The sequence below is a fragment of the Pogona vitticeps genome, chromosome 4 (genome assembly GCF_051106095.1).
Source record: "Pogona vitticeps strain Pit_001003342236 chromosome 4, PviZW2.1, whole genome shotgun sequence".
Lineage (NCBI taxonomy): Eukaryota > Metazoa > Chordata > Lepidosauria > Squamata > Agamidae > Pogona > Pogona vitticeps.
In genome coordinates this window covers 117,721,141-117,744,962 of record NC_135786.1, presented here as the reverse complement: position 1 = coordinate 117,744,962, position 23,822 = coordinate 117,721,141, and the positions used below count along the sequence as shown (strand labels likewise).

General features: G+C 44.3%; 1 protein-coding gene and 1 long non-coding RNA gene across 2 annotated transcripts in view; one reads left to right on the top strand and one right to left on the bottom strand.

Annotated features, from left to right (window-relative positions):
* The window catches only part of CEP350 (centrosomal protein 350), a 211,492-nt gene that overhangs the window by 48,089 nt on the left and 139,581 nt on the right, over positions 1-23,822 (bottom strand). Inside the window, exons 25-27 of the mRNA XM_078392370.1 lie at positions 12,879-13,025; positions 12,351-12,502; positions 8,801-8,923 (exon numbers count right to left, since the gene is read on the bottom strand). Coding sequence (XP_078248496.1) covers positions 8,801-8,923; positions 12,351-12,502; positions 12,879-13,025 — 422 coding nt within the window. The remainder of the gene's footprint in view (positions 1-8,800; positions 8,924-12,350; positions 12,503-12,878; positions 13,026-23,822) is intronic.
* On the top strand, positions 15,810-22,814 carry LOC144588880 (uncharacterized). Its single transcript, XR_013544624.1, has 2 exons — positions 15,810-15,925; positions 22,693-22,814. It is a non-coding gene; the product is annotated as an uncharacterized LOC144588880 (long non-coding RNA).

The window sequence follows — 23,822 nt, the reverse complement described above, 5'->3', positions numbered from 1 at the left end:
TGGGTGCCAGGTAGACTTTTATAGAGAAGAGAGAAAATCCCTGTTGCTTGAGGATCAGTAGAAAAGCCAGAATAGTAGTTATAGATGTTGGGAGAATCCAGCAGATTGTGCAAAGATGTGTAGCGTTGGAACTTTTTTCACTTGAAGCTATAGAGATGGTTAGTAGGGGATTGACTGGCCTATCTCAAGATGTTAGTGAGCAGGAGGATATCCTCCAAGTGGTAAGCTTCAGGTGAAGCATATTGAGATGAAGAACTACGCCCTAGTGATGAGAGAAGGTTGTGGTACAGGGGCAGCCTGATCCTGTTGGTGGCAGTGAGGGTCAGAGTAATGAACCACTGCTGGAATGGCCACCAGGGGGTTAAGAGGATTGTCTGTCCAGTAGGATTTTCACAAGTGTACACTGGATGAGAGGAACATGTAGAGAAGATTCCCGATCCCATTTAGGGTGAAATTATCCCCTAGGGACTGCCTACCTCACCTGCCCGGGAGTAGTATTAGATGCATTTGGAATTGGTGGTGGTTGCAAAGACTTTCACAGAGGGTTTGACCCAGCAGAGGACAAGCTGATAATAAACCCCGAGGGACAGTTCCCATTCATGAGTCTGGGTCATTGTTTGACTGAGGTGATTTGCCATTTTGATGTCCATGCCAGAAACATGAGTCGCTATCAAGCAAATCTGATGGGCAATGCACCACTCCCAGAGGTGGCCCAAGAGATAAAGGAGGCTCAAGGACTTGATGCCTCCTTGTTTGTTCAAATAGAACATTGCAGTAGTATTGTCAATCTGTGGCAAAGTTTAGTATACAGTGCAACCTTGGGTGGCAATCCTGAAGGCCCATAGGGTCTTGAAGTTATCAAGAAGTTCAAGAAAATTGATATGGTCAGTCTTCTCATGCATAGACCATGCTGCCTGTACTGTTTTGTGATGGCAGCGTGCACCCCACCCCATACCTGCATCTGTGATTATGAGGTGGGATGGGTGCTGCTACTGAAAAGGAGTTCTGATCACCAGGACTCTGGACTGTCCAGCAAAGAAACTGGTGCTTGAGCAGTGGCAAAAGAAGCAGTGTTTTGTGAGGAGAGTCCCTTCTGTTGTGGTAGGCAAAAAGGTAGAAGGACTGAAGCAGCCGCATTCTGAGTCTGATATGTGGTAGAACGGCTATGATGGATGCCATAAGCCCTACCATGCATTGCACAGAGTGAACTGTTACATGTCAGGTCTGAATAAGTCTTTGGGCTTTAAAAGGTAGACTGTTAGTCTCCTGTCCCTCCCAGTGCAGATGTATTGGCATGCAAATACCCAACTCACTCAGTTCCACATGGCTGCCACTGTCCAAGAACCAAAAAGAGGACAGACAGCATGACAGCCACTGAGGAGGGCAGAATGTGTGACTCCACAGAGGATAATTTGAAGAAGCACATTTACATGAAAGTCAAAGGCTGGGACTATGTTTCAGTTCTACACACCTCCAGAAGAGGAAGGCAGTTGATACAGATATAGTTCTCATGGAATGAGCCTTGACAGATCGAGGCAATGGCTGCTTGGCCAACTGGTAACTTAATGAAATAGCAGAAACTACCCAGTGGTGGTGCTGTGGGCTAAACCGCAGAAGCCTGTGATGCACCATCAGAAGACCAGCAGCTGTAAGATCGAATCCATGTGACGGAATGAGCTCCCGTCACTTTGTCCCAGCTCCTCGCCAACCTAGCAGTTCGAAAGCATGCAAATGCGAGTAGATAAATAGGTACCACCTCGGTGGGAAGGTAAAACGGCGTTCCTGAGTCACGCTGGCCACGTGGCAACGAAACTGTCTTCAGACAAGTGCTGGCTCTACGGCTTGAAAACGGGATGAGCACTGCCCCCTAGTGTCGGACATGACTGGACTAAAAATGTCAAGGGGAACCTTTACCTTTACCTTTATCCAGCGGGGAAACGTTGAGTTGAAACCCATGACCCCTTAGCTGCGTAACAAACAAACAACCTTGGAGTGGAAAGGAACAAAGCAGTCCGCGAGGTATAAAAGGCCAAAGCTCTATGAACATCCAATGTATGGAGGTCCCTTTCTAAAGGGGAAGATGTAATTGGAATAAAGGTAGGGAGGACTATAGGCTGAGACAAGTGGTAGTGAGAGATCACTTTGAGTAGAAAGGCAGTATCAGGGTACATAATGACTTTGTCTCTGAAGAACTGCAGATATAGAGGGTCATGGTGGAGGGCACACAATTCACTGGCTCTATGAGCAAATGTGACAGCAAGGAGGAAGGTGGTTTTGAAGGTAAGCAGGCTTAGGTTGCATGTCACCAGAGGCTCAAATGGAAGGTACTACTGAGGTGGAGGTAGGTACTGGTCAGGGAAAGTATGTTCGAGACCTTTGAGAAACAGCTTCAGGCGAGGATGCTTAAAGAATTGTGAGGCCAGGAATTCAACCGGTTGATGTGAAATAATACAGCAAGATAAACTTTAATAGAGGAGGAAGAAAGGCCATGTAATTTAAGATGAAGCAGGAAACCCAACACCACCTGAAGTGAGGATTCAATTGTCGAGCACCTATTTGAAGCAGCAAAGGATTGGAAACAGTGTTATTTATAGTTATGTGTGAATGGTGGAAGGTTCCCTAGCTGCAGCTATCACCATCTTGATCTCTGCTGTATTCTACATGCTGTGAGCTGGAGGTGTTTGAAGTCTGGGTGGAGCACCCTCCCATTGCTGAGATACTAGATCTGGACACTTCGGAAGCCTGATATAATCTGAAGACATCTGGAGGAGAGAGGCAAACCCTGCCTGCCTGGGCCACCATGGAATCAGCAGAATTGCATCTGCATTCTCCTGCCTGATTTTGGTGACAACATGGTAGATTAAGGGAAGAGGAGAAAGTAGATATAGAAGGCAACAATCCCAATGAAACATAAAAGCATCCCCCAGAGAGAGCAGAGATTGCTCCCCCGTCAAGAACAGAAAATCTAGCACTTCTTGTTCCAATCTGAGGTGAAGAGCTTGACCTGTGGGGTCCCCCACATATTGCAGAGTCAGGAACACCTGGTGTTTCAACTCTCACTCCAAGTCTGAGAGCATTTCTTGCTGAGGTAGTCTGCAGCATCATTGGTCATGTGATGCTTCATGCACCATTCCCAGAAGTCCACAGTCAAGAGAAGAAGATGCATAGAGTGAGTGCCTCCCTGTTTGTTTATGTAGTATATGGTAGTTGCATTGTCGGTGACTACCTGGACGATCTTGCCCAACAGGAGATATAAGAACGTCCTGAAGGCCTTGAACACTGCAAGTAACTCCAGCTCGTTTATGTGAAGCACAGATTTTCCAAAAGTCCAGGTATCGTGAATTCAATATGAAAGGCAAAAGGTGCCTCAACCAAGGAGGCTCGCATCAGAAACAGCTTGAATGGAGGGAGTCAGGGGGCGGAAAGGCCTGCCCAGCAGAAATTTCAGAGCATTGGTCCACCATTGCAACTAGGAACTTAGCTCCAGGGTTAGCAGAATAAGATGGGCTGGATGGCCATGGAAAGGGTTGAAAAGCAAGCGGTACCATGACTGCATGGGCTGTATCTTGAGCTTTCAAGGATAACTTCACACTGAGGCAGAACAAGGCCTATGGTAATCAGCAGCCATACTTGACAGGTGTGCAAAATGCTGAATCATGCAGTCTGGGATGATGCAATGTCTACACTGATTGGCTGTAAGTAAATGTGCATGTGTATAACTGTGTGAACATGTGGAGAAGATGTACGGATCTCTTCAATGAATGTCATGCTGTCATGCTACCTGTTTGTACTGCTGAACATCTGTATATACTGTAAATACACTCGGTGTTGGAAGAAGCTGACTTTGTGTGAATCAATTGGACTGCCTGGACTGAAACAAAAACTCTGCTGACTTACACCAACATAGGCCTCGTGTACAGGATAATTGAGGTAGTCAAGGCCATGAGACCTAGCAGATATTTTCTATTGTAAGCTGATACCCACGCGCTGGGGGCAATGGTGAAGACCTATGATGAAACAAAGGAAACAGTGATGGTCTTGCCTGATGGAGATATGAAAATTGGCACCCTTGAAATCTATCACTGCAAATCAATCCCCACGGCAAAGCAGTGGAATGATAGTTTCCAAAACTGTCATATGAAATTTCTTGGTATTGATATAATTGTTGACTCTGCAAAGGTCTAAAATTGAATTGAGACCTCTGTCTCTTTTTAGAACTATGAAATATCGAGAATAGTGGCCCTCCGAGATAAGGAGTGGAGAGACTGGTTGGACTGCATCCTTGTGAAGGAGAGACAGAACCTCTTGTTCCAGAACCAGAGAAGAAGGGGTAGACTTCCTGGTTGTGGAAGGGGTAGAAACTCTATGGCCACTTGTACAAAGTAATCTTTAGCCAAGCTTGGAGGAAGGGTGCTAGGAATGTTGAGGGGTCTGGATGAAGAAAGGACTGTGTAAGGTTTGGAGAAGGGCAGCAGAAGTCAAAGGCTCTGTTTTGTTCTGCAATCCTGGTGTCTGGAACTCTGATGTGGTATAAACATCTGGCGTTTTCTTCTCTGAGAGTAGTATGAGGTGGAGGAAGTACAGGATATGGAAATTTGTCTCTCATAGGTCTGTCTAGGAGAGGGTGCGGAGGAAGGCCTCTTCCAAGACTGTCTGAAAGGGCAATGCTGTTGTGGGTAGACCCCTAGTCTCTTCACAGCAGTGTGTTTCTTCTGGAGATAATCTATGATGTCATTGGTCTTTGCATGAAAAAAACCACCTCTCTCAAACAAGAGGTCCTCAATGTGGCCATGAACATTGTCCACCATACCAGCTGAACAAAGCCAAGTGTGCCATCTGTGGAGCAATGGCTTTGGCAGCACAGTCAGTGGCATGATGAGCCAATCACATTTAATGGGCAGCAACCACCATTGCTTTCTGGTAGGTTACTGAGGCTTCTGCCCTGGCAGCTTTGCAGATATGTTCCAGTTGGGACTGTAGCTTATTAGGAGCACCCTTTGATAAGCACCCATCACCCTTTGGTAATTAGCCACACAGGGTACAAGTGAGATAGAAAAATACAGACATCATCCAACTCCATCAAGTTTACAACCCTCCTTGGTGGGGGGAACAAGAACTTGTTTCCCTCTAGAGCTGAGACGCTGCTATAGTGACTGAGTTGGTTGTGTGGGTGTTTCAGAAGAAAGGTGGCTCCTTCATCATGCTCTCTGTGGAAACTTTCTACTTGTCTAGAAATAGATGCAGTGGAGGCAGGTTTCTTCCAAGAATCCTTAGCCAGGGCTAGCAAGGATGGGATCATGCTTAGATGGACAGAAAGGTCACATCAGAAGACATCTAGTCATACAGATGATCTGAATGTTGTGGGGATGGCCTGTGAGTGGTGCCGTTCAGGGAAGAAGTCATTTGTAAAATGAAGTCAAAATATGTTTTAACATTCTCAGATGGTGATGGTGGGTTGTTATCACCCCCCCCCCCGAGTCTGGTGTGGTCACAATAGCTGATTGGTGCTCAAACCCTGAATCAGAGTAGGTAAAATCTGACACAGAAGACGAAGCGGAAGGTTGCTGAGGAAGAATGTGCTGTTGGAAAGGCTGAGTGAAACCCAGATCTGAGGGTGGTAACTGAAGGGTATGATCAGATCTGATCGTAGTTTAGTCCAACTTAGGGCCTTCCCTATTGGGGCTGGAAACAGCCTAGGTGAGAAGAACTGAGATTGGTTTCGAAGCTCTTGGTGGTGATAGGAGTCATCCCGTCAAGTCATGGTATCCAGGGGATCGATCCCAAGGGCTGCACTCATGTGTTTCTCGAGACTGAGAGTGAATTCAGTATCTTGAGATTGGTGTTGATTGCAACAAGATAGAGATGGCAATCCTCTATCCCCATAGAGAAATCAGGGAGGGCAAAACAACAGTAGAGTTAGCATCCTCACATATCAAGAGTCTATTGAAGGAGATCTCGAGTAGCATGAATGATATCAGTGTGATGGTGTTGTGGCAAAAGTGGCTATTGTGTAAGTAGGAGAGATCTCAATTTTGACTGTCACTCAGTAAAGAAGGGCTAAGACAATTTGCCCTCTGACCAAAACTTTGTATTGAGTGTCATTATTGTGAGCAGAGGTAGGCTCTTGTATAGGCAGGCGGGAATACAAGGTGGCTATGGCAAGCTCAGTGTCAGCAGACTACCACTTTTTCTTCCCTTTGCTCACCTCAACATTGGAGGTTGTGGATTGCTTATAGCTACCATGCTTCAATTTCCTGGTTGATTTCGAAGGCAGTTTTGAGGATAAAGGAGCCCTGGATTCCTACTGGTCTTGTCCAGTGTCACTGGATCCAGGTTTTTAACAACAGTGGCTTTGGAAGTTGGATATCCCTCAGGAGTATTCAGTGGCCTTAATAGGAAAGGGCATGTCTACTAGCCATGAGGAGGAGAGGAGTGGCAGTTGTGATGAGATGGGTTTTTGAATTAAAATCTTGTAAGGAATATGGGGTTTGTAATTAAGAAATGAGCAAGAGAGGTTCCATCTTGTTTCTTTGTATAAAGTATCTATGCTATGCTGACAGGTTGTTTTCTAGGCAGGCAGAGAGAATGTTATTCTGAGAGCCTGAGAAAGAACTCGGAGAGATTAGAAGATGGGAATTGTTGTGACTCTTTGCTAAACCACAGTAACCCAAATAACATCTGGCGTGTTTGGGAAAGAAGTCATGTGGTGCAACAGGACTGTTTGCCTAGTAACAAACTCTGATTGGATGACATTGTGGGAAGGTGCGATAAGCCCTTGCCAGTTACTCTTGAAAAAGGAACTTTTTGCCTATGGACATTGTCTTTCAAGACCGACTCTTCAGTCATTCGGGACTCATTCTAATGTCTTTCATGACCAACCCTGAAGTCTATCGTGACTACTCTTTACATGGACTGATCCTTATACTATTCTGGATTACCCTTGGACCTATGGGCTTTTTCCTAAAGACTATGGATTATTTCTCTATGAACTCTTATTTATGGAATACTTCATATGGACTATGCTCCAGTAATTTTCTAAGGACAATGGGACATTTTTCTTTCTGGTACAGGATTTTTATTCTACAGAATCACTGAGGACTATAGCCTTTTTTATAACATGTTTGGATTATTTTGTTTTTCCTGATGAATTACTTGACTGGAACTGTTGTTATTCTTTTTAATGGCTTTTTGTATTCTTGTAAGGTTTTTGAACACTTTTCTGTTTTTCATGTTTTCTTTGCATCACTACAGAGTTGTAAATAACTAACATAATGCTTATTTACTTGCCTTGGCTTAGTTTGGTTTTTGATACCTAGTAACATGCTTATTTTTTTTAATAAAATACTGATTATAAAAATCAATTGGTTTCCTGAACAGTAACTCTTTTCTTAGGGTCATCTGAGAGTGCTGCCTCGGCCTAGCATACTTAAGGAATCCTGCCAGTGGTGCTAGTTAAGTCTAAGGACTACAAAGCCCACATGTTCTTCTAACAGTAACATCTGAGAGTACAAGGGTGTTCTTATGTGGGCAGACTTGTAAGACGGAGGGTTGTAGCACGGCTAGCTGAGCTCCAGGATTCCCTCAGCCTATTTTAGCGTGTGCAAACTCCTGATTGCTCTCTGTCCAGGCTTTCACGTGTGCTTTCGAGCACCGTGATTGCTCACAGAAGTAAGAAAAAAAATCTCTTCTTCTCCAACTAAAAATCTTTTCTTTCTTTTTTCTTTTTTTCAAGAAAAATGGTAGGAGAAGGTAAGAAAGGGAGAAGGAAAGGCAAAGACATATTGCTAGGAGTGATGCAGGTACATAAGGAAGAGGCTCCAGAACAGTCCTCTGCGTGCTGTTGCAGCGGCAGACAAAAGTGGACTGAGGAGAGCAGGGCTGCACTTGTGGTAGAGGCAAAGATACTTTCACTTTTGAGGCTCTGGAACTTTCCAAAGCAGTGTATGCACACATGCAAACCCTTTTTGTGTACATACACGGACACCATGAAGAAGACTCAAACCTGAAACCTACAATTAAAAAGGAAACTTTGGCAATGGGTAACAACCAGCAAGTATCCTGTGAAAGCTGAAACATTAAAATTAGAATTTGGGTCATACAGCAATCAAGTGGCTAGGAATGAGTTCCAAACTCTATGTAATTCATAGTTGCTTCTTTCCATAAAACCTTCTATTGGTGAATAGTATTCTTGTACTCTATACTCTTATCATACCAGTATCCCCATCTTTGCTTGTTTGTTTATTTATTTATTTGCTACCTTTCTCCCCATAGGGGACCCAAGGCAGCTCACAACAGATTAAATAAGAAATGCAAAGCTTAAGAAAACATCCAACATTATTAGAAGAAATTTTAACTAATAGAAACCAAAACAAATTTGATTAGTTTGCACGATTACTCTGTATTCTTATTTGGAGTTACTTATGTAGAGAATGTTATATTCCAAATCAGTTTGAAAAGTTTAACAGAAACAAATGAATAGCAAGTTATTTACGCACTGTGAAAAAAAAAACCTGAAAACAATGATTTCAATGATTTCAATGCTAAAAACACTAAATTCCAATAAATTCCACCTAAGGCTCAGTTTTTCCTCAAGCTACTTGTTAGCTAACTATATGTTTGCTAGCTGAGACATAGAAGACTGCTGTGTATGATGATCTGCAACAATACAATATTTAAACTATATGTGAGAAAGGTCAAGATTTTTGAGAGAGAACATCTTGAAGAAGAGTCTCCTAGTCATGTAACATGAACAGAGCATGCTCGATCAAAGAGTCTACCACCGAAAAAGGTAGAAAGTTACCTGACCAATTGGTTGTAGATATACAGCTGGAATTTGGGATGGAGGTTGGGAAAACAGACACTGAGAGAAGCCCAGTGGTGAGACGTAAAGACAGAGAAGAAGTAGTGAACAGGAGAGCAGTGTCTACAAAATAAGGAGGAAGAGTTTTAAGCCAAGCTAGAAAGAAACAGACAGAAAAGCGAGAGCAGGAGAGTATCTAGCACAGAATCTCAGAATGTCAAACGTATTATCTGTCACAAAGAGAAGGCTCCAAAAACATCAATGTAACCTTACATTAGCTGTAAGCCTCTTCTCTCTATGAAACAGTTGTCCTACACTGAGGAAGTCTCCAGTTTTGCCACATGTTGAGTGGCACTCTTCAAATTGTTCAGAAGGCACTTGTCTGCAATTCAGTCTAATAATTTCAGTACCGATTTTTTTTAAACTTGCTATATGTTCATTGAACCAAAGTGTTAAATTGCATTCTAGCCTCACACAAATTAATGAAGAATCTGATCAACTGTCATAACTTAAGTGCATTAACTCCACCAAAGAAAATATTATGGCTTCATTATGTACAACCATCTGGTTAAAAACTTCAATAGTAAACTCAAAAAGTTCATAACGCGCCATTTTGTGCTAGTAGTGGGTTTTATTTTTTTGGATTATTCTCATGTTACTTTTAAAATACTCCCCTATAATAGCACAGGATCTCTACTATGAAATGTCTTCATGACATAACTGTTAGAAATTACACAGCTGACAAAGCTGTTAGAAAGTAAAAGCCATGCTACTCATCGGCACTAGAAGCTATGAAGCACACTAAAATTTAGTTAAGAGGTTCAATATTAGGGATGGAATAAATATACTAGGACCACAAAGAATTAATTCTTTGACAGAGCATGCTCCTGTTCACATGCAAATTGTAAGGCAAATATCATTTCTATCTTTTTGGCAAAACATTCATCCTGCAAATTGAAAGAAAGATCAACAGCATAATTTTGTTTTTATTTATCTTCTGGGAAATGTTACAAAATAAGGTGCTAATAGTGCCTTCCTTTACTGGCACCCTTCCAGAGCTCAGGCTTCAGACTGAAATCTAAACTGCCAGTTGTTATTACTACACAACTAACTAAACGAATTCATTGTTAAATGAATGGATTTAGATTTCTATGCTTGCACTAAACACACACACTAGTTTGAGACACTATGGCTGAAATCCTGTTGACATAACTGTACAAGTAGGACAATGTCATCAGTCCCCTGTGGTAATATCTGATTTAACTAAAACTTTTTACCATCCACTTCAGGTTCCAAGTCTTTGTAGAGCTTCTTTTTGACCTGGGGAAGGCCTTAGTAGCTTTGGGACCAGGGTGAGGGGCTTCAATAGCCAAAATTGCTGCCAGATTAGCAGCAGCAGTCCTGATCCCAGTGGCAGGACTGGCAGTGGCACTTTTCACTATCATCATCCCAAATACCCCAAAGGTTTCCCCAGACCTAAAAGAACTCATAGGGAACTTCAGAATCTGAAAAGGAGAATGGGGGATAGGAAGCTTTCAATTCAGTTCAGTTCAGTTCAATTCAGTTCAATTCAATATGACTGTTGAGGGCTAATGATGTCATCCTAATTGTGTGGCATAGTTACACCAATAGAATTTCAATCTATTTGTTTCTTTTAAAAAGAGAACAGAGGAACTGTGGTGCTCTGCAATTCTGAAAACAAGTAAAAATGTTTATGGGAAGCAGATGCTTTTTCTTCTACTGCAGGATGACACTCCCCCTGAAAAGAACATTTTTTAGAGATTTTCCAAATGTCCAAGTGGAGGCACTGGCATTAACTCTGCATGTCCAACTTCCTCAAACAATTTCCTACTTTTCAGAGACAGAATTCTGAACAGCTACAGTATGATGCACAGGAAGATCTTAGTGTTCTTACTGAAATCGTGGTACACACACTAAAGCCCTGCAAAAGCTGAGTGGAAGGCACAAAACCATTTCATGTTTCTCAAAATTTGGTACACACACCAAAGCCCTGTATGCAGTTCCAATCCCTAAAACCTGGGAAGGGGCTAGGAAGAGAGGAAAAAATTCCTGCAGCTGAAAATGTTCACAATTATATTTAGAGGTGCCTGACACAACTGTTGTCAGGTTTCTGTCCTATTTCTAATAGGTAATATTATACAGTGGTGCCCTGCATAGCGATGTTAATCCGTTCCGGATTAATCGTCGCTATCCGGAAACATCGCAATGCGGGGGGGGGAACCCCATAGAAACGCATTAAACTTTGTTTAATGCGTTCCTATGGGGCGAAAACTCACCGTCATTTTTGCCACCTTGGTAAGCGAGGAAATCACGCAAAAATGGTTGCGGTGGCCATTTTGGGCACCCGGCGGCCATTTTGGAACCACCGATCAGCTGTTCCGCAAACATCGCAATGCGAAGATCGGTAAGCGAAACGCTTACCGATTATTGCAATGCGATGTTTAGGCTATTAAAACATCGCAATGCGATCGCATTAGCAATCCCAAATAACAGATCGCTATGCGGATTTGTCGTTAAATGGTGCGCTCGTTATGCGAGGCACCACTGTAGTTGCAAACTCTCAATGGTGGAGATATGTTCACTATTACACAAGAAACATTCAAAAACATTTCTTAATTAAAGCACACATTTTCCAATAATTTGCGAATACTCAATATATAATCTTATGTTACAACATGTTACAATAGAAATCAATTGTTCTTCTGATGAATTTGAGTCATTAAGGTTAACAATCAAAGTTCACATTCTGCTTGGAAATGATCCAAGAAGGACCAGCTATTTATTAGTTGTACTGAGGCAAATATCACACTATGTATGCATTAAAGCAGACCTGGGCAAAGTGCGGCCCGATGGCCACATATAGCCTGCGAGCCGCTCCTATCCGGCCTGCGGACAGTTTTGAACATCAAAACCATTTATAGCTTTTTGTCTAAAGTTGAGCAGTTGCTTATCTTTAACATAACACAAAAAAACCTCTTTAGTATTTGTGAAGATTAAGTTTAAAATAAAAACAATCATAACATCACTGTTTCATTTTATTTTTAAGTAAAGTTGGTTTGGCCACGGAACACAGTTCAGATTTTTCATGCGGCCCCTCCTATAGAAATTAATTGCCCACCCTTGCATTAAAGTAACAAGTCTATGTAGAACTCAGGCTTTCTAATTATACAATTGCCCATACATAACTTAGTAGCAGAGAACACATTTTCCCCACAAGAGATTACGAGTTCAGTCCTCAGCATTTCTAGATATAGAGAATTTCAACTAGCTGGACAGAGAAGATTCTTCTCTGCACAGGATCTTAAAGGGCCACTTGCTCTCAGACAGTGCAGACACTGAACTAGCCGGAAAGGTGGTTTTGCATATTTGTGTACCTTCATATAGTCAATGTACAATGCCAAATCATTAGCTAGGCCAGCTGAAATGAAACACCACTGCAACTATAGAAAGCAAAAACAAATTCTGAAGAGCAACATAACCTCGTAACAAATTACTTATGTCATCAATAACACAAAGCACAAATAGTTACTTCTCATCCATCCGGCTGTGCATTTTCTTTAATTTCTGCATGATGCTATTAGTTTCACAGCTGGAGATGGAGGAAGGGCTATAGGTCTCTGCATCTGTTGGTAGTGGACTTGAAGAATGTGTTTGCTTTACATCATCTTCACTGCGATGTTCCTATGAAAATAAAGTGTCAACTAATATAACAATAAAGTTGTTAATGGAAGTAATATGCAGATTTTAGAAGAGCGATGGGTCTTGAAATGCTCATGGCAATGTCCTAAGTATCAGCTATATATATATATATATATATAACTAACCAATACTTTTAAACACTAAGGAAAATCTGGGTTTACTATTACTATCTCATAAAGAAAAAAAAACAGTTTTTCAGGAATTTCAGTCAGGTATTCATTTATTTATTTAGAAATTTATATTATTTTTTTCAGTCCCAAGGAACTTCCGTTCTTCAACTTGAGAACTACAATGTCACAAACTGAAAATCAACACATTCATTCTAAGTAATCAGTTTAATTCTTGTAGTACAGCTTACCAACTTATTTTCTCCTGCAGACTTCAGCTTTTCTTGTAGTTTCATTGTGGTTTGGCGTATTCGCTCTATCTCCTGTTGCTGCTTAAGGATCAATTGCCTTTCCTTTCGAGCTGCCTTATTGGCTTCCTGGAGACGCTTAATTTCAGCCTTCATGGGTAAGAACAATAAAACAAAAGTAGTCATCTTCATACTTGTCTTACCTGTTCTCCTCCCCAGTCTCTGATATCTGTTCTTCATTCTGCTGCTCAGCTCATTCTTTTTCTGTTACTATTTCAACATTTCTTCACACCCTCCCCAAATATCTTCATTGGTTTCTCATTATCCTTGTATTCATTGTAATATGTTTATTCTAACATAAAAATCTCTCTACTCTTGCCTCTTATTTTCTTCACTGTTATGCTATATATTTTCCCATTCTCTTCATTTTATTGTATTTAATATACTCTGTTCTTTTCTGTACATCTCCCATTATGTACTGCTCAAAACTTATTTCTTCTCCACCAAATATCTGTTTCTCCTTCCTCAAATCTCTGCCTCTCTGCTTAGCACATTTTCTCCACTTTTGAGTTTTCTTCATCCATTGACCCTTGCTTTTTTAATGTGTGGGACCTGTGATGATTTGTGTTTTTATGAGATGCTAGAATGGGTTTTGTAGTCATAATATTGTCTTAACAGCATCCATCTTGATTTAAAGTCTGCTCTGTAGTAGGAAAGTTTTTCATGGTGTTTCAAAGAAGCTTCGTTCTCTGGTTATCTAGTTGCTAAGGAGAGCCAAAGAGTTACATTCCTTGTAGTCATAATAATTCTGCCACAAGACATAACAACTCAAGCTTCCATGAGAAAGTTAGGCAGGACAACAAGACCCAGGAGGAGGTGTTCCTTATGAAGCATCCTGGGAAGGAGAAGGAAGTGGGGAGAAGGAGAAAAAAAGATGGAGTTTGACTGAGAAAGGACAGACACATGCTTTTTCCCAAAATGGATTATAACTTTTAGATTATAACTGGAATCTAACTTTTCCTGGTGGATCATGGACTATGGAATCACAGGAACGTAAGAATGACTATGCTTATGCATTATTCTAGCTTAGAATGCTTTTAATTATTTTATTTTTCCAGCTGGAGTGGTGGGGGTGATCTGTCTGCCTTGTTATAAAAATGTTCCTAACTGAATTACTTTACAATAATCTGAATTCTTTTCTGAACCATCCTTTTTAAAATAAAACAGTAATGATTTAGAATTGCATGCATTGGTTTCTTGAACAGACTAGTCTTTCTGATTTGGCCATGTGTATTTGCTACCTGATATAGAGCCCAGATTAGCCTGAGTTTAAACTCATGGATTTGTCTGTGTGTGTTGCTTTTCTTAATAAAGGAGGTGGATTTGAGGAAGAAGTGTTAGTCAGGGCCTAGCTGAGAGTCTTGGGCTCATCTTAGCTCCTAAAGGACTGACTAAACTTTGGAATCTCTCCATTCTCCGGCATCCCTGTATCTCCTTGGAGTTTGGGACTCAAATTGTTTGAGCAAGGACAGTGGTTCCTTTTCTGTTTGTGCCACCATAAAGTTAGGTTACTTACCTGTAACTTTGGTTCTTCTAGTGGTACTCTGTGAATTCACACAATTGGGTTAATCCTGCGCCTGCGCAGGACATCCGGAAGATTCTAGAGCTTTAGAAAAAAGTCAATTAGCTCCCCCCACAAGGTATATAAGCCCCGACTCCTCCATCTTCCTTTCAGTTCCCTAAATCTGCCATTACCATATAAATTAGATAAGCATGGTATCATAGAACGGTACCATGACGGATAGAGGGGAGGAAGGGAGGGATGTGTGAATTCACAGAGTACCACTAGAAGAACCAAAGTTACAGATAAGTAACCTAACTTTTTTCGTAGTGGTCTCTGTGAATGCACACAATTGGGTGAATAGCAAGCTGTACTCACTGGAAGGAGGGCCGTCACGGTATCAAGGATGACAGTATTGCCCGTCCAAACTCCGCATCATTTTTGGCTCTGACGTCCAGTCAGTAGTGTCTGGCGAACATCAGAGGGGTAGGCCAGGTGGCTGCTTTGCATATGTTTTGCAGTTGGACACCTTTGAATAATGCCGTTGAGGTGGAAACCGCTGTGGTACAATGGGCCTTCAACCCCAATGGGGCAGGCTCCTGAGCCAGCTGGTAAGCCAGCTGTATAAGCTGAACAATCCATCTCGATATTGATTGAGAGGAAGCGGGAGCACCTTTGTGTGGCCCGTGGTAGCACAGGAACAGACACGGAGATCGCCTGATATGCTTGGTACGATGCAAGTAGAAGGCAAGGGCCCTTCTGACATCGAGGGAATGGAGTTTACGCTCCAGCGGTGTAGTTGGAGAAGGGAACAATGTTGGAAGCACAATGGGCTGATTGACATGAAAGTCCAATACCACCTTTGGTAGGAAGGAAATGTCCAAATACAAAGTGACCTTATCTGTGTATCTGAAGGTAAGGAGCGTCTGACCTTAAAGCGGCGAGCTCACTTGCTCTTCTAGCTGAAGTGATAGCTACTAGAAATGCAGTTTTAAACTAGAGTAGCCTTTCCGAACTTGTAGCCATAGGTTCAAATGGTGGTTTGGTGAGGGCTTCCAGTACCAATAGGAGGGACCATTGTGGTGCGATGTTTTGAGAAGGAGGTCATATGCTTTGGAGACCTTTTAAGAATCTTTTAAGTGTAGGGTCGGAAAAAAGTCTGGCGGAGTTCGATCAAGGAGGTTGGTGAGCAATGATCGCCGAAATGTAAACTTTAAGAGTGGAGTGAGCAAGTCCCATGTTGAAGAGATGCAACAGGAAGGTAAGTACCGTGTGTAGAGATGCCGGTACTGTGGTCATGCCTTTAGTTTGGGCAAACTTGGTAAAGGCTTTCCATTTGCCCTTATATAGGCGAGAAGTGGAAGGCTTTCGTGCCTGATCTAGTATTTCATGGAATTGGGGATTATCCTCCACACCGTCAGGTGAAGGGACCGGACATCGGGATGGAGAAGAGCCCCGTTGTTCTGTGATAGGAGGGACGGTATCTGAGGTAGGTGGTATACTTCTTCTGCTATTTCTGATAGGTGAGCGAACTACAGTTGCCTCGGCTACCATGGGGCAATGAGGATTGCATCTGTTCGGTACTGAATGATTCTGGTTACCGTCCTGAGAATTAGTGGTATTGGAGGAAACAGGTACGTTAGCTCTCCTGACAATGGTATGAGGAAAGCATCTCCTAGGGAGGAAGAGTCCATGCCCGCCCTGGAGCAGTATCAGGCGCACTTGGTGTTGAGGTGGGACACGAAGAGGTCCAGTGTAGGCTGTCCCCAACATTTGCAAAAGTCGAGGAAAACTGCCTGGTCTAAGGTCCATTCGTGCATCCTGGTGGGGAGCCTGCTTAAGTGGTCCGCCAGGGAGTTGTCCTTGTATGCGATATGGATTGATTGCGGGAAGATGTCATGAGAACGGCACTGTAACGTGGCTCAGCACTCTGATGTCACTACCTACTCAGACCTCTCAGAATGCCCACCACACCACTACACTCTCTGGCTGCCACCAACCTTTCCTTTAAATGAAAAAGGACAAGGGTTTCTTCAAAAACAAAACTGATTTATTGATTACAAAATAAAAATATGAAAATCACTGGACTATAATCACAATATAAATTACTTTCACAATTTAATTAAACATATAGACTTTCCCTCACTGACACTCAGGCACGCAGGCCTCTAACAAAACCCTATAACTCAATCTCAATCTCCAATCTGCCCTCACACACTCTTCACCCCCCTTTTTATACCAGCTCTTCCCCTTCAATTCCACCCTCCGTCACACCATTGGCTGATGATTCACTGCCCAGCTGTGACGGACAGGTGAGGTCATGGCTGCCCGTTACAGGCACCATTTCCAGAATTGGATGGTCAATTTGAGGAGAGGTCTGGATCAACTTCCACCTTGCCTGTTGATGTAGTGCATCACTGTGGTATGGTCTGTTATCAGTTGTACTGCATGACGTTGGATGTGTGGAAGGCCTTCATGGCAGCTAGCAGTTCCAGCTGGTTGATGTGTAAGGCGTTTTGAGTTGAAGTCCAGAGGCCGTGAACTTGGAGATCTTGGCAATGTGCGCCCCAACCTGAAGGACTGGCATCAGTGACGACTTGTATGGAGAGGTGTGGAGGGTGGAACGGTTTTCCCCGTGACAGATTGCTGGGTCTCGTCCACCAGAAGAGATGTCGAGCTACATGAGGAGGGATTTTTAGCCTCTTTGATTGTGGGTCCATCACGGGATTGAACTGAGTGATGAAGCAAGACTGCAGGGGTCTGAGTTCGAGTCTCGCATATGGTACCACCACAGTGGTATGCCATGATTCCTAGGACGTGCTGAACATCGTGCGCTGTCAGTGTTGTGAGCGGTTTGAACTTGCTCACGGCTGCCCAGATCTTGCGGATACGCTGTAGTGGCAAAACCGCCCTTGTGCGAATGGAGTCCAAAGTTGCTCCTATGTAGGAGACTAGTTGGGAAGGTATTAGGTTGGATTTTTTTTTTTTGCGTTGATTTTTAGCCCTAATTTGTCCAGAATGGCGAAAGTGAAGTCTGTGGCAGCGAGGGCTACGTGGTAGGATTGAGCTACCAGAAGCCAGTCATCGATGTAAGGGAAAAAAATTTATCCCTTGAGTTTGTAGGTATGCGACGACTGGTGCCATGCATTTTGTGAATGTCCAGGGGGCCATGGATAGCCCGAACGGTACAGCAGTGAATTAGAAGGTGTCATGATGGAACCGGAACAGGACCCAGTTGTCAGTAGTGATGTTTTTCCATTCTTGCAAGAATGGGGACAGTCTTGTAGAAAATGAAGAGTTATGGAAATTGCTTACCCCTGTGCTGAGTCTTATGAAAGGACTGCTTGGGGCTGCGGAAGCGTTGTTGCTTGAATAGTGGAGTAGCGGACTGCTGGGTTTGGTAAGTGCGGTCCAGTTGCTGCTTGGTGTACCGAGAAGGCTGGTACTGAGTAGATGATTGGTACTTTGGTTTTCTGTAAGCTTGCTTCTGGTACCGATACGGTTGGTATGGTACATAGGATTTCGCTGTCTTTCTCATTTTATGGATGTTTTCCATAGTTTCGTCAGTTTTGGAATTGAACAGTCTGGCAGCATTGAAGGGAAGTTCCTCGATTTTCGTTTTAGTGTCGTCCAGGATATTAGCTGTTCTGAGCCAGGCCTGGCGTCTAACAGCAATGGCAGTCAGCATGGACTTGGAGGCGATGTCTGCTGTGTGCTTTGCAGCGAATTGCTGTTGTCTGGTAAGGCTATTAGCCTCTTCGTAAATGTTAAGGGCTTCTGTTTTTGAGGGATCAGGCAAGGATTGTAGCATTGGAACTATCGTGTCCCACAAGTGCTTCTGATAAGCGCCCATGGCCACTTGGTAGTTGGCAATTTTTATTAACATTGCAGCAAATGAATAGTTTTTTTCCAAAGGTGTCTGATTTCTTTCCCTCTTTGTCAATAGGTGTAGCCGATGATCGGGTATGGGATTTGTATTGTGTAGCTTCTACCACGATGGAATTGGGTGAAGGATGTTTGGCAAGGAAGTTAGAGTCCAAACCATGTGTCTTATAGTGGTGCTCAATTTTACGTGGCACCTGAACCATCGTAGGAGGTTTGTCCCTAGAAGATTTCACCAGTTTGAAGAGTGCTGGAATAAGGCTGAGGCTAGGAAGGGAAGCTATATCCTGCTCCATATCATGGAAGACGAGGTCCCGTTCTTGTTGAGGGATCTGTGCATCGAGTTGGACGTCAGAGTCACTAGATACTGTAGAAGGTTAGATGACTGCAAGGCAAGCGAAGGGGAACGCCTCGGTACTGTGTCTTCTGGTACCATGTCCGCATCCGATTGGGTGGATGGGGAGAAGGGAACAGTGGGCATCAGGACCAGAGTAAAGCGTTGTAGCCCGGACCGAAGAATGCCTGACACTGTACTTAGCATGCTTGGAGAGTGCTGTAGGTACTGTAGGAAATCGCCTCTTACGGGATGGTGCCTGGGGTGTGGAAAAATGCTGAGTTTGTGGCTGACATGGGATAGGAGGAGCCACGGTATGGTGCCACGGTGCTTGAGGAGCACTGGATGTTGGAAACTCCGAAGGATAGGCGTAATCATGGTATGGATATGGTTGGAACGGAGTGTAGAAAGGATGACCAAACTGTGGTGGTCCCTGCAGACGGTACGCATTGCCCTCATCCCAAGGCTGGTACGGAACGGTGTGATTGCGCTTCGCAGTACGCTTTCTAGGAGTTTCATGATCAGACTCCTGTTCAAATGGAAACTCAGTATCAGCCCGCCCTAAGTATCGAGGGCTTGAATGGGCAACAGCCCGGCTGGCGTCTGGCACAATCCTTGTCTCGACACAGTAGATGAGGGACCAGCTGCAGCCTGATTCCACGGCTCACAGGAGCAGGATTGAGAGCCATGGCTGGCGAGGCGACCAAGCATGACATTTGCACTCTCATGTCAGACCCAAACAACAGTCCTTTGAAGAAGGGGGAAGGTGGAAACATGTAGAGGAGGCCCCATGACCAATTCATCAGGAAGGCGTACCCTAGGGAGTTGCGGCCGATGCCGGCCCGGGAGCAGAACCTGCCCCACTTCTTGTTCATCCAGGATGCGAAAACATTTATGTCTGGAGTCCCCCATCAACAACAGAGGCGGTGAAAAATGGCATCGTAGAGAGCCTGCTCGTGAGAGCAGAACTGTAGTCTGCTGAGATGGTCTGCTAAGGAATTGTTCCTGCCTGTCAAATGTACAGCCACTGGACAAATGTGGCGAGCATAATACCATTCTGAAAGGTTGATGGCGTGAAGGAGAAGGCGTAACGAGTGAGTGCTGCCCTGCTTGTTTATATAATGAACTGCAGTGGCACTGTCTTATGCGACCTGGACCATGGAGTAGGCGCTCGAAGGTTCAAAAGGCCTTAGTGATTGCCAGGAGCTCCAGCACGTCGATATGGAGGCTGGCTTCTATTGTGGGCCAGCGGCCGTTGACATCGTGGTGGCGTAGACAAGCCCCCCAGCCTGAAGGGCTGGCATCCTCAGTTAATTGTGAATTATCGGGGACAAGAGACCAAAGGGTCTCCCTATCTGTAGGTTGGGGGTCATCTCCACCTGTCCGGTTGTGCAGCAATTACTGGTGTAACCTGGAGCAATGCGGATGGGTGGTCACAAGATGTCTGAAAGAGAGAGACCAGGCTTGAAGGGACTGCATCTTCAGTCGAACATGCTGTACCACAGGTGTGGTAGATGCCATCGGCCCCAGAAGTCACTGGACCTGTAGGCAGAGATCCAAGCGCCTGAAGAAAAGGAGCATAACCACCAAACTTTTTCACAATCTTGTTGTCAGGGAGAAAAGCTTGCCCCAAGAAAGCGTCCAAAGTCGCACCAATCTAATTTACACGTTGTGTAGGTTGCAAAGTTGACTTCTCTATATTGACCCTTAGTCCTGATGCTGACAAAAAAGACAGTGCCAAGGACATGCATTTACAAGCTTGTGATCTGGACACAGCGACCAGGAGCCAGTTATTCAAATACAAGTAAACAGTGATTCCTCCAACTGAAAACCTGAGAAAGTGTTGATGGTCTGACTGGATGCTAGCATGAAAATAAGCATCTTTCAGGTCAATCACAGTTAACCAATCCCCTGGATGTAATATGTGAATAACAGAGTCCAGAGAAACCATACGGAATCTTCGTGGAGTAATGAAAGAATTCAGGCCTCTAAGGTCAAGGATGGGCTAGAGGCCTCCATCCTTTTTGGGGATGGTGCAAAAGAAAAGGCTTCAGGAGTTAACCTCGAGGCAAAATCCAGAATCCCGGAGGCAGTTTGTGTCATTCTGCCAACTCCTGCGATGGCACTGGAACCAATTGTATTGGCTCTTGCCTTTCCATTGGACTATTTCAGCGACGTGAAGAGGGAGGATTTGCTGCTTGGGTAATAGCCTATCCTCCATATTATTTTACCCAGGCTTCGTGCTCTGGAGGACACTCCAGCTTTGCATACAGTGTCAAAACAACACGGAAAGGGACTGCCACTCTCGAATTGGCCTTCTCAGCCACACTATACGCTGTTCCAAGTCCTCCATACAGAGCATGTTACCATAGTCTCTTGAAACTGAAGGATGCCTAACAAAGGAAAATGGCATCTTTTCCTAACAGGGCCTGAATTTCATCTTCCAAAGGGGGAGAGGGGGGTGGCCTTAAAGTGGCCTGTGACGGGGTATATCGTCATATGTCATAGCTGGTAGCTATGCAATGTCATAGCCGGTGGCTATGATAGTACCCAAGTGTCAGATGTGAAGGAACACCAATTGGAAAGACTAGGGGTGAAACGGACTGACTGGTCAACGACAGAGAAGTCAGGTGCACTAAAGAGACTGCTTGGTTTTGCGGTCCTGCCTGCAATTTTGTTGGCCAGGGCCCTGTCTGCCCACTTGCCTAGAGGGTGGGGCTTTTGACATTCCTGGGATGCGCTAGGCTGGTAGCTACACGAAGGACAAAGGAGACCAGAGATAAAAATCGCCGATCAAAGATGTCCAATTTACGACCTTCCTTATCGGAAGGAGAATCATTTGAGCTATTCCGAGCTTATATAAAATCTCGACCCTCTTTGAGATTTGATAAGTAGAGGGCGTAGCCCAAACATCCTTCATAAGTTCAGAAAAGGAAGGGATGAATCCAAGACGAACGGGTGGAGTCTGATCCTGTGCAATGTCTTGAAACACCTTCTTTGACATGGGTGTAGGAAGATTGGTTGGAACATCTTCCTCCCCTTCTGACTCTTCTGAATCCCAATCCGAACAAGGTAAGTCCTCCTGACGATTTGGGAAGAAGTCTTCCTCGGTGTGAACCCGACCAAGATCAGTCTCAAGATCAGCTGCCGGGTCGGAGAAGGCTGAATGGGTTAACTGCAGGTTCAGTCAAACCTGTGGCCGCTTTGCTCCCGCTGCCAGAGCAGAATTCGAAGGAGCACTATTCCTTCGAGGTGTCGGTGGAGGCACATAGCGTTCCTCGGCTCGTGGCTAAAAACGGTGCCAGGTAGAGTGGGGAGGCGGTGGCGGCAGAAAGGGTAGCGGGTAAGGTTTATAGCTTCAATACCAAAAATATGGGTCTGGATAATAGGGTGCTGGATAAAAAGACGGGTCCCACTCGAACTTGTCAGCGTGGTAGAGCCCCATTGATGAGCAGGAAAAACCACTCGGGTCTGCCTGACAGCCATAGGGTTCCTGCATTTGGGTCAGCACCCATGAGTCCTTTTCCTATGAGCCTCCACTGGTGTTGGCGGCTGAGGTGAGACAGCAGGCTGCTGTGTGAATGAGCCCATTGATGAATGGGGGCTGTTCTGCACCAATTCACCAACCTCCAAAGAGGTGTTACCCCAGTCAGGAATATCACTGATAGGTGGGGATGGTGGTGGGAGCTGCAGGGAGCCGTTTCTTCTCCCAAGGGCAAAACTAGGGCTACTGTATGCTGCCGGGATGTCTCCAGTCTCGGCGCCCAGCTCTCTGCACTTAGCAGTCTCAGACACCTTCTTCTTCTTCTTTGAACCCAAAGAAAGATTGCAAAGAGGTGGGTGCAGCTGTTGTTGCTCTGGAGCCTGTTGCCTTGGCTTTGGAAGCAGCTTTCCCCCCCTTATGGAACGATTGTTAAGAAGGCAAAAGAAACTTTTCTCAGAGAAGAAACAACTTGTTTAAATGAACCTCTTAAAGAGGCTTGGAGAGACCAGAAACCTCTAACTGAGGCTAATTAGCAATTATCTGTTTGTTCATGCAGGTTACTCACAGTTACTGAAGAAAGATCAAGCCAGGGAGGTCAAGAGAAGGGAAAGGTAAGGATTATAATTATTTTTTACATGTGAAGTTCCTAAGGAAGCTGCTATAGCAGCAGACGAAAAAGGAACTGAGGCACTGGGTGCCAGGGGTGGTGATATAGCCTACGTGGGAGGTCCCGATACCAAGTGCTTAAAGCTATAGAAGCTTCCAAGACTGCTCTGCTCAGGCACAGATTAACCCATTAGTGTATATTCACAGAGACCACGAAGGAGAAGAAATTAATCTGGCAGTCCTGTTTACTGCTGCAGGGGAAAAATCTGTTGGTACTGCTGCATCTAGAGCTCTGATATTGTATTGGGGGAATACCCACGTTGTTTTGTCTCAAAATTCTCCATAATTCTACTACCATCAGAGCACCACCAGCAGATCAGTAACAGTGGCAGGGCTTTTTGCTGCTGCACTGAAGAGACCTCTGGCAAGAGATTTCCCTCTCTGGCACCAGAGTGTGTAGTAGTTCTTTTGTATCCATTCCGAACAAAAAAACCTTTAACATCAGTAATGAAAAACATTTGGGCCTCTTGCATGAATACTGTAGGGCATCTTTCAGGATTATGTTAAATGAAATGTACGTAAATAGATGCACGTACACATTTTACTGCCTTTATTTCTACTTAATATGATACTTATAAGAATATATACTGTATTTTTCGCTCCATAAGACGCACCTCTCCATAAGATGCACCAAATTTTTAGGAGAAGAAAACAGGAAAAAATAATCTGTTTTCTTCTCCTAAAAATTGGTGAGCCTTATGGAGAGGTCCATCTTATGGAACACACCCTAGGACCCTTTGGAGGCTCACTCTGCCCCCCCGGAGGCCAGAGGGGGCGAAATCGCCACCTTCTGGGACTCTTCTGAAGCTTCCCAAGCCTCAAAAGAGTCCCAGAAGGTGGCAATTTCGCCCCCTCTGGCTTGGTGGGGGGGGCAGGGTGAGCCTCCAAAGGGTCCTAGGGTGTGTTCCAGGACCCTTTAGAGATTCACCCTGCCCCCCGGGTGTCAGAGGAGGCAAAGTCACCACCTTCTGGGACTCTTCTGAAGCTTCCCAAGCCTCAAAAGAGTCCCAGAAGGTGGCA